Genomic DNA, 11,224 nt, shown 5'->3' on the forward strand with positions numbered 1-11,224 from the left:
TCAGGGGCCAGGAGCCTGTGGACCCTGCCTCACCCAGGCCACAGCCTTGAGCCCACCTCCCGCCTCATACCTTGGACAGTGTGGTACGGCTGAAAAACATGGGTCTGGAGAGTCAGATCAGCTTGGGTTCAAATCCCAGCTCTCCTTCTCACTTGCTCATTCAATTTGATGATTTCCCACCAACAAAATGAGAATAATAATTCCTACCTGGAAGGATTGTCAGAATTTTATTTATCAAACACTTCCACAGCATCCACTGTGGCAGGCACTATTCTAAACACTTAGATCACTCGTTTAATCCTCCCAACAACCCTCAGAGGTAAGGGCTAGCTGTCATCTCCATTTTGATCATGAAAACTAAGGCACAGAAAAGGCAGGTAACTTGCCTGAGGTCACACAGGCATTTACTGTTAGAAGCAGGACTTGAACCAGGCAGCCAGAGCTCACACTCTTAAACAGCATGCTCCAACACTGCAGGTGGGAGCGCTGAGAGTCTACTTCACATATCAGGGGCTGAATCAGTCTTGTTTCTCATGTCTCTCCCCTTTGACCCCCTCCTTCTGTGGTCCCCAGAGGCCTGGCTCCAAGGCTCCTGCACTGGGACTTCCCTGGTGGTCCAGTGGTTAAGACTCCACGCTTCCACTGCAGGGAGCACGGGTTTGATCCCTGGTCAAGGAACTAAGATCCCGCATGCCATGTGGCGCAGCCAAAAAACCAAACCAAAACAAAAAACAGAACCAAAACAAACAAGGCTCCTGCACTAAACACCTGGTCCCAGGGCAGCCGTGGGCCCATCTCAACCGGGGCCCAGAGTCTCTCGATGAGTGAAAGTGTTCTGGTCCAGATAGCCGGGACGGATGAGCAGAAGATGGATAGATGAGTAATGGAACAACCCAACCCCTTCTCTGGCCAATCCTGGAGGCCTGGAGCATCCCCAGATGCCACCTTCCTAGCAATTCCCACCCATAATTCCACGGAAGCCCTAACTGTCCCCACAACTTTGCACAGCAGTTCCTCTGTCTGCAGCCTCTGGGCACAGAAACAGGCAGACTTGGGGCAGCAGCAGTTCAGGGTCTGCAGCCTTTCTAGCTGATTTACATGCCCCAGCCTCCTGGGCACAAACACCAGGTTTCATCTGCGGACATTTGGCAATGACATTTGTAGTTGTCACAGCTGGGGCGGGGAAAGGGGTGCTACTGGCATCTAGTGGGTAGAAACCAGAAATCTTACAATCCATACATAGCACAACCTCACAGCAAGGATTATCCAGCCCAGAATGTCAACAGTGCTGCGGTTAAGAGACCCTGCTCTAGAGTCAGGCTGCCTGCGTCTGAATGCCAGTGGTGGCCTGGCTTCTGACCTCTGGGACCCTGGCAGGCGACATAACCTCTGTGAGCGTCCTCATCTGTAAGATGGGAAACGGTGATGGGACAGGGCTGGCACCGAGCAGGCATTCAAAGTGTCCGTTTCCAGCCCTCCCCACCCTGGTGCCCAATCGGACCAGACGATGAGCAGAGGCCACAGAAAGCCCTGGCTCAACATCACAGCCACACACACCACCCTTCCTCTCTTGGAGCCTCCTGCCCTGTGTGTCAGCCCCTGGGGAACTCCCCGGAGTGGAGGGGGACATCTGATCTTAGTTTGGGTTCCCTGAGAAGCCGACGCTGAGACAAAGATTCAAGGGCAAGTGGTTCCTTTGGAAAGTGATCCCTGGAGACACCAGCAGGGAGTGAGGCAGCAAGTCAGGGAGGGAGGCAGCTAATAAAGAATGCTCCATGGAGCCAGTGACCACGGTGCACAACTGGAGCGCATCCCACTGGGCGCCTCAGTTATGCCAATGGTCATCGGTTGAGGGAGGCTGGGTGGGGGAGAGGATGGGCACTCCAGGAGCTTCGGGCTGGCCATGCACAGCTCAGAGCAGGCCCTAGTGCCAGCAAAAGCCCTCAGGCAACTGGAAGTGAGGCCTGCAGGGATGTGGGCAGAGCACTCAGAGCCCTGACGTGTAAGCACCGTCTGAGCGCATCTTCCGTACCGCGCCTGGACCACGCCCTTTACATACCTTCTGACACTTACTCCAGCTAGGGTGTAAGCTCCGTGCAGGTAGAAATGTTTGTCTGCTTTGTTCACGCTGTATCGCATGCCTAGCACAGTGCCTGGCACGCTACAGGCGCTCAGTAAATCATTTCTGAGTGATTGAATGAATGCCAGCACTGATGAGGGGTGAGTGTGACTATCTCTGTGTTAACGATGAGGCTGTGGAGGCTCAGAGAGGGTAAGGGGTTTCCATAAGGTCTCACAGGTTACAGTATGGGAGCTTAGGTTCAAACTCAGCTCTGCCGGATCTCAACGCCCAGGCATCGGTGCACACGCGCCTGCGCAGACACTCAGGCCAATTACCCCTCAAGGGCAACCCCCTCTGCATTCAAAAAGCGCTTCGGCTTTCATCTTCTTGCCTGGCCCCGAAGGTGGTGGTAACGAGTGCAGGCTGGAGGCCACATCACCTGGGATCAAACCCCAACTTGGACACCTACTGGCTGTATGACCGTGGGCAGGTTACTTAATCTGCCTTAGTTTCTCCTCCTGTAAATTAGGGAAACGGCCGGCCATCCCTGTCTCATAGGGCTGTTGAGTTAGAACGGCGCCTGGCACATGCAGTGAGTGTTACCTAGAGGTGCTGATAGATAGTTCTCAGAGAGAGAGCGGGCAGCACCCCTCTCACCAGCACGGTGTTGATTCTTTACATCTTATTTGGTTTGAAGACCGCCCCCCTCCACTACTGATGCAGATCTCTGGGCGGTGTATTTCCATGACATTCTGAAACAACTTTGGAGGCTCCCGCCTGTTTAAGAACACCTGCCCTATCCCATGGAACCACCTCCCACATCTTTTATGCTTAAATGTGGAGTTTCACACGTGTACAAATACACAGCTCCATTCTTTTGGGGATGGTGTCATTACCCAGATAAACACGAGATATATAGATATACACCAAGATATGTCCCCACCATTCATTCTCTCTCTCTCTCTCTCTCTCTCACACACACACACACACACACACACACACAAACACGGGCCCAGGCATATGCTCCCAGGCTTGGCAGGGCAGCCCTGACCCATGTGTTTCCAGTTAACATAAGAGCCCCCCCTACCCACAAACCCTTACTGCATTGCTTGAGCATTGCCTGCTAACCTGCTTCAGCTCCCCTCACAGTCCCCCCACTCTCCCTTCTCCCCTCTGCCTCTTCTCAGGGGTCAGGAACTTGTTCCGGATAATGAAATCCAGTTGCCAGGTGCAGTCCAGCATCTCTCCTCCGCGCAGCCACTGCTAAGGCCCGGGCGCCTCCCTACAGAGCCCGGCTGCACACACAGTCACCACGGCTTCCTGGAGGTGCTGGAGCCCCATCATTCAAAGGCGGTTGCTTCTCCAGACAGGCCAGAGGACCACCGGCAGAGGAGTGGGGTTGGATGTCACCCTCCTCGCTGGTGTGCGCTGTTCTAACCCAGCCCACCCTGGCCTGGGAGGGAGACCTACCTCAGAGCACGCCCTCCAAGCCCCAGGGCTGGCTTCATGCTGAGTGACCTGTGCGCTTGCACAGCACGCTGCACAGGGTTTACTGCTCTGCTGTTGCCATCTTGAAATGCTTAGAGACCCCACGTTTTCATTCTGCACTGGGCCCCATGAACTACGTAGCCAGTGCTGTCGAGCACCCTGCAGATACGGACCCAATGAATCCTCACAACCACGAGGTACCAGCATCACCCTCACTTCCTAGAGGAGGCAGCCAAGGATCCGAGGGGTGGAGGAACTTGCTCAGGGTTACACGGGGGGCTGGCAGACCAGGTTTTGAGGCAGATGAGCTGGCTAGAGAGTCTGTGCTCTTAATCCTTGTGCTTTGCCAGCTCCGGGCACGGGCAGCACCTTCTAGTTCACTGCCTGCCACTGTGGGGTGTGGAATGTGTCGAATGAACAAAACACGAGGACAGGATTTTCTGCTTTTCATATCCATCCTTCCCGTTGATCCTCATAACAACCAAGTGAGGTGAGAAGGGCAGGGACGATTAGGAGACTGAGATCCAGTGAGGCTGGGACTTGCCTGGGACCACTGAGCAGCCCAGCCTCCAGGTCTCAGTTCCTGACCTTCCTTCTCTCCCTCAACCACCTTTCCAGTGGTTCCGACCTCTCAGAGAGAGAAGAATGGTCTGGAGGGAGAACAAAGTTCACAGTCAAGAGGCGGGAAGGTGCCCAGCTGCAGGAGGTGGCGGAGGGCAGGGCCACAGGCTCGCCTCACACAGACCTGGGTTCCAGTTCCCCTTCTGTCAGTTGCTCACTGATTAGGCCAGAAAGACCCCAACCAAAGAAGGCCTATCTTCAGAAAAATACCTGCTTCTCGGTGCCACCCACCTGGCAGATGAGACCTTTCAACCCACCATGCCCCTCCTGCAGTCCAGGCCCTGCTGCCAGGTAACTGGCTGGATGATGCGCCAGGACTGAAGTGCTGCCTAAGTACCCCTACCACCTGCATGACGCTGCCCCGGGTTTGGGGAGCTCCTTCCTCTGTGTTTAGTCCTTCATCTCAGCCTGCACCCTCACAAAGTACTTCCTCCCATGGCAGCTGAATCCCTGCTGCCGCAGCATGAAATGTGCCCAGCTCTGCCCCGTGGGAGAGTCCTTCCTGCGGGACAGTCCTTGAAGCCGAGGAGCTGCCCTCTATCAATTCTTCTCTCTTGCCTAGTTCTAACCTCCATTACCCTCTTGTGGCTGCAAGTCCCCAGCTCCCCTCCGCCCTGCCCCAGGGTCTTCCCTTGCTGGCCTAGGAGGTGGTGGGTGCCAGGGTTAGGTGCCCAGGGGCTGGAGAATTAAGCAAAGCTGGGTTTGGATCCTGGCTTAGTTATTGGACCCATTGTCAGTTTCCTTGTCCTTCAAATGAGGACAAGACTATAGGAACACAAAATGCCCTGCAGCTGTTTGGGTGGTGTTCTGATCCCGACTAGAATAGAAGATACCCAAGGCAGAGCTGTATCATTCTTTGCTCGTCCAGCACCCAACAAATTGCGTGGCCCCAGCCGCTTGTAACGACGAGGCCACCCACGTGGACAGTGCTTTCTCACCCCGCATGCCACCCAACAAAGTGGGTTCTCATTCCCACTCGACTGTGGGAGTAAACTGAGGCTCAGCAACAGGCCTGCCCAGAGAGAGGATGGCATATTTTGTTCACGATAGTAATGATTTCAAGACTTTAGATGAGCAGGCTGGAGCATGACACGCAAAGGTCTCAGTGTAGCTCTGGAAAGACAGACCTGGCTCCCAATCCCAGTGAGGCTCACCATCTCTGTGCCTCGATTGTTTTCATCTGGAAAATGGGAATGATGCCCATGTCAGATATTTGACAATGAACTAACATCATGTTAAGTACTTTGTACTGAGTCTGCCAGGCCCAAGGGATGCTTACTGCCCTGCAGTCATCCTACACCTTTGGATCCAGGGGGGGTTTATGTTCTTCAGCTTCTTCACAAAGCCCCCTGGGCTGGTCAGCGATGTCTGACACATCACCAAGGCCCTAGAATAGCAGTGTGCACTCTCTCAACATGATTCCTCAGCTCACACCTTTGATGTGTGACTGCTTTAGCACACATCATTCACACTTGGGAAACAACGTTTGAGCTGGACGGGACCATGGAGGTGACTTAGCCCCTCATTTCAAATGTCAGGAAATTGTCCAAGGGGAGTCACACATGAGTTAATAACCAGCTGGGACCAGAACCCCAGGCCTCGGGCTCCAAGCTCTGTTTTTCCTCCATGCCAGTAATTTGTTTGAAAATGTTTCTGAGGGCTCTGCCAGGCTCTATACCAGGGCTGGGGATGTGACTTTGGCTCTGAAATAACTCATCCTCTGGGCTGGCCTTGGGGGAAGATCTGGCAAACATACTAAAAATAATTACAATCAAAGGGGTAAGTAAAAAAGTATGCCAATTCAGTTAATTTTATTTCCATTGTCATCTCCACTGAGGAAGTGGACTGGCCAGAGGCTGTTCAGTTCCTCTAGATTTGTCTTCAGCTGTGGCTCCTAACAACGGGCAGGAAGAGCGGGTATCCCACAGGAAATAACGTCTGGCTCTGGGCAGTGGGTGCTACAGGCATCTAGTGGGTAGAGGCCAGAGATGCTGCTAAACATCCTACAATGCTACAACTCACAACAAAGAAGTGTATAATCCCAAGATGATGGTAGTGTGGAGGTTGAGAACGCCTGGTCTACAGGATGTACTCTCAACAGGGGGAAAAATTAGATCTTGGAGGAGGAGGCAAAAAAATCTAAGTATTATTGCAAAACAATGGTTTGTAACACTCCAAAGGGACTTAGTGCATGAATAGAGAGCATATCTGTGGTATTAAAATTTCATGGGGGAGGCACTTAGAACAAATAGAGTCTAAAAATCTCCTTAGGAGGGAGGGCAGTCATGAAAAAAAGATGGACAAACAAGGGTCCACAGAGACCATCCCCCCCCCCTAAAATGCAGGGGACGTGCTTTCTTCCCGTTGCCTCTGGAGGGCCTCAGCAGCCTGGGCACTGACAGGGCCCCAAGCTCAGGCTCTCGCTCACTTCACTGCTCTCCTGCACCCGCCTCGGGCCCTGAATGTCCTCATCTGGAAAATGAGAAGAGCCACTCCGGCCTCCCCCTAGAATTGCTCCGTGCACTGAGAGGCCAGGACCCCCTGCCACACAGGCCTGCTCCCGTGAACCCTGCAACAAGTCTGGCGGGCTTTGTCCCCATGGGGATGAGTCCGCTGTGGTCCAGGAGGGAACGGCTGGACCGTTGACCCCTGGCGACGGGAGACGCGGGTTTTGACAGACGGTGATTTCTCTTCGTGTCTAAACTACTCTTGGTCTCACTCCTCTGTCTTCGGTCGCCCGCAAAAGCCCACTCACAGCCCCTCCCCACCCCCAGAAAGCGCTCCTCTACCTCTTACCGACCTCTTCTGCTTGTTCAAGTACCTAATGATATAAAGGTCCCACCCAGCAAGTTGGAGGCCCCCACTTACTACCTCACCTTCTCTCAATTCACACCCCAAAGGACCCAAATCCTTTGAAGATTTGATTGAAGAGGCTGCACCAGGGGCTCACTTCACCGCTGGAACCTCAGCAACACCCGCCCGCCACTCCGCAAAGCGCTGCGGTCCTTGAGCATCCTCCGGACTCCTCTCGGAGCGCGCACCTGAACCGCATGGCTGCAGGAGAGGTTCGCTCAGGGCGAGGCGGCCGGGGGGACGCGGCGGGCGGATGGGAAATGAAGCCGGGAGGCTGCAGGGTGTCTGCGCACCAAACTCAGCACAGAAGTAACGTTTCTCCCCAGGGTGACCTGCTTCACAGCCCGGGGGTGTTTTCCGCAGGTCCGGCGCACTTGGCCGCCGCCCGATGCCCGCCGACGTCCGGGCCGGTCCCGCCCCTCGCACTCGGGGGCCACCACTCGCGTCCCGGTCCTGCTCCCCGCGCGGCCAGAGCTGGGGGCCGGGGGAGCAGGGACCCAGCGCGCCGCAGCCCGCGCCGCGCCGCTCACCTCCGCCAGCCTCACGTGGCTCCAGCCGGGGCCCCGCGGCTTCCGCAGGGGGAGCGCTCGCACCGCGGCCAGCAGCGCGGTCAGCAGCACCACGCAGAGGGGGAGCGCCGCGCGGCCGGGGAGTCGAGGCATCCTCTCCCTCCCGAGGCTGCTCCGCCCGGCGCCTTCGCGCCTCCCGGGCCGCTCCGGCGAGTCGGTTGACGCCGGGCCTCGCCTCCTCCGGGGGCGGGAGCGCTGGGACGGCGGCGCAGGCCCGGCAGCGCCAGCGCTCAGGGCTCGGGAGGGGAGCTCCGGCGGCCGCGGGGGCGCGCGGGGCGGTGGCGCGCGGCTCTCCTCTCTCTCTCTCTCTCTCTCTCTCTCTCTTCTCTGATCTCTCTTCTCTCTCCTCTCTCTCTTCTCTCTCTTTTCTCTCTGTCTTCTCTCTCTTCTCTATCTACTCTCTCCTCTCTCTTCTCTGTCTGTCTCTCTTTTCTCTCTCTCCTCTCCTCTCTCTTCTCTCTCTCTCTCTTCTCTCTCTCTTCCTCTCTCTCTCTCCCTGGCCCGGCGTGGGCGCCCCGGCTGCTCTCAGGTCGGCGCTCGGGGTGTCCCCCGCCCTCCCCGGAGGGGTGGCCCCTCGCGCTCCCGGACAAGTCTTGGCCCAGCGAGCGGCTCCCTTTGATCTGGCCGCCTCCCCGCCCTGAGTGCCCGCCGCTGTCGCCGGCGCAGCCCACTTGCCGGCGCTCTCCAGTCCACCTGTGCGACTCCTGCGGGGTCCTGAGGGCGACGCTGGGGCTCACCGACCGCCAGAGCCTCGCGGGCTAGGGACGCGCCGCAGCCCAACGCGGGAGCCTTCAGCTCTTGGGCAAATGTGCACCAAGGTAGGGTGGCTTGGGGAGGAAGGCCTGGAAGTAACTCCCCCAAGGCTCTTCCAGCTCCCCTGCTGGAGGTGGAGACTCGAAAAAACACCTGCCACTCTACACTCAATTTCCCAGCACTTCAAGAGCCAGGAGAGAGCTGAGACTCAGATGTGAGGATAAAGTCCCAGAAGGACAGCAGCTAGCCACGTTTGAAGGAGTGGTCAGAGATCCTGCCCTGCCACTGGGTGTCACCTAGTTTCATCCTGGGTAAAACAGTGGGGCCACCCACTCCCTCCAGAGGGACACTCGTGCAGGGATCCTCCCGTGTAGGGCATGCGGTCATGAAATAAAACCTCAGCTTATGACAATGATCACAAACTATGAGTGGCAGTGACGATTTTCATGGCTGGGGGCTGTTAGGGACTGTGAGCTCCGTGACACAGGGCAGGTGGGGTGGGGTTTGGACAGGTAGGTGAGGAGCAGTCAGAAGGCATTATTAGGAAGATGCCTACCCAGGGGCCATATGGAGGAACACAAAGGCTTCCTGGTTTCTGGGCAGGGACAGCAGATCCCTGGAGGTGCTGGGAAGGATGCCAGAAACCTGGCCATAGGGTAAAATTTGGGATCTGGGTTTGGCCTTAGAAACTCTTAGGAGACTAAGCACATTTCTGAGAAACCATTCCTATCCCTAACAGCACTGCCCAGGACTCTGCAGTTGTTGTTGTTGTTTTTTTAATAAATTTATTTATTTTTGGCTGCATTGGGTCTTCGTTGCTGTGTGCGGGCTTTTCTCTAGTTGCGTCGAGAGGGGGCTACTCTTTGTTGCGGTGCGCGGGCTTCTCATTGTGGTGGCTTCTCTTGTGGAGCACGGGCTCTAGGCGCATCGTCTTCAGTAGTTGTGGCATGGGGCTCTCCCTCGCCGGCTCTAGAGCGCAGGCTCAGTAGTTGTGGCGAACGGGCTTAGTTGTTCCACGGCATGTGGAATCTTCCTGGGCCAGGGCTCGAACCCATGTCCCCAGCATTGGCGGGCGGATTCTTAACCACTGCGCCACCAGGGAAGTCCTTCTGCAGTGTTTTGAATAGTGCATCACAGGGGTTAGTTACAATGCCGATCTGGAGTCTGCCACAGGGGTTTGAACCTTGCTTCTATCATTTACTAAGAAGGTGATATTATTGGGCAAATTCTTTGACCCCTTGGTGGGTGCTTTTGTCATCTGTAAAAGTGTGGGGTGTAGGGAGGGGCTACCCACCTCACAGATGTGAGGAGTAAATAAGAATCTAAGGACTTATATTAGGATGAACTACATGAAGTTGCCACTTCTGGGTCAAAAGGGTCAAATGTTGGCAATTTCATGTGGTTCAGCCTAATAAGATGTCTGGTACATGCTGAACTCTCAAATATTAGCCCAAAGAAACCTAACATTTGAGCAACCTGCTACGCCATATTGCTTTTACTAAATGCGAGGCCACTGTGTTCTTTGTTTTTTAGGATTTTTTTTTTGTAAAACTATTTTCACATCCAGTCGAATATTTTGTCTTTTCATCAAACTTTTGAACCTTCCCCCAGATTAAACATGGAGTTTGAAAATAAGGAATTCATTCGTTCACGTGTATCTGTCTCCAAGTCAGTAACTACCGCTAATGGGAGCCCTTCCCCTTACCTGGCCAGCTATAATAGCCTCCCGATTAGTCCTGCTATATCTACTCGTTCTCACTCTCTCCTCCCCAAATGCTGTTGGTTATTCTTTTCTTTTTCTAATCAACTTTATTGAGATATAACTTACATAAAATAAACACACCTATTTTAATTGTACAGTTCAATGAGTTTTGACAAATGTATACATCCAGGTAACTACCACCACCATCATGACTTAGAAATTTCTCATCACTCCAATATCCTTCTGTGCACTGCAGGAAAAATAAATATGCTTCAGTGGAAAATAATGCATTGTCTACATACAGTGCATCCTTTTAAGTTATCTGATTCTAGTCTTTCATCGTCTTGGGGCTGTTTTACAACTTTGTAGGTTGTAAGTAACTAATAGCAAAGCAAAATACTTCTTGTCTATATAAATGCAAATTCTGTCCTGCACTGTGGAGGTTCGATTGACCTCCCTCCCGCTGTGTGGAGGAAATCAGTTTTGTCTTCACTTGTACATTCACTTCAGTATTCCTGACCTATACAGTTTCTGTTTTTCAATACCTGCTTTGAATTGGCTGTAATACCCTTAACAGGTTTCTCATTAATGAGTTAAATAAAATCTTTCATTTTTACATCTGTAAGAGAGTCATGATTTTATTCGTTTTTGAAAATTATCTTTTAACAGTCCCTTTGTACAGTTAATCCCTACCTCCCTACCCTTGGCTCCTGGTAAGCACTTCTCCACTCTGTCATCATAGGTTAGTCTTGCCTTTTTAGAAGTATCAGTGTAGTCACATTCATGTATTCTTTTGTTTGGCTTCTTTCTTCGAGCATGGTTTTGAGGTTCATCCATCTAGTTGTAGGTGTCAGTAATTTGTTCCTTTTCACAGCTGAGCAGTATCCATCATATGACCATTCTGCTGCTTTCCCCATTAACTATGATAGCATTTGGATTGTTTCCAGGTTGGGGCTATTATGAATAAAGGAGCTATGAATATTCAAGTGCCAATTCTCTTGTGGACATGCTTTCACTTCTCTTGGGTGAAACTGCTGTCAAAAACCTGCCAAATTGTTTTCTCCAACGGCTGTACCATTTTGCATTCCCACCTTTGTCAACACTTGGTATTGTAATTTTTTTTTTTTTTAGTATTTATTTATTTATTTATATATTTATTCTCGACTGTGTTGGGTC

General features: G+C 53.3%; 1 protein-coding gene across 1 annotated transcript in view; it reads right to left on the bottom strand.

The window, feature by feature from the left end:
* ISM2 (isthmin 2) overlaps positions 1 to 7,735 on the bottom strand; it is a 14,495-nt gene extending 6,760 nt beyond the window's left edge. The window contains exon 1 of the mRNA XM_029239272.1: positions 7,555 to 7,735. Within this exon, the coding sequence (XP_029095105.1) occupies positions 7,555 to 7,686 (132 nt within the window). The 5' untranslated portion in view covers positions 7,687 to 7,735. The remainder of the gene's footprint in view (positions 1 to 7,554) is intronic.
* Positions 7,736 to 11,224: the final 3,489 nt, after the last annotated feature.

This window comes from Monodon monoceros, unplaced genomic scaffold, assembly GCF_005190385.1.
Source record: "Monodon monoceros isolate NGI ecotype Baffin Bay Population unplaced genomic scaffold, NGI_Narwhal_1 Super_Scaffold_21, whole genome shotgun sequence".
NCBI lineage: Eukaryota > Metazoa > Chordata > Mammalia > Artiodactyla > Monodontidae > Monodon > Monodon monoceros.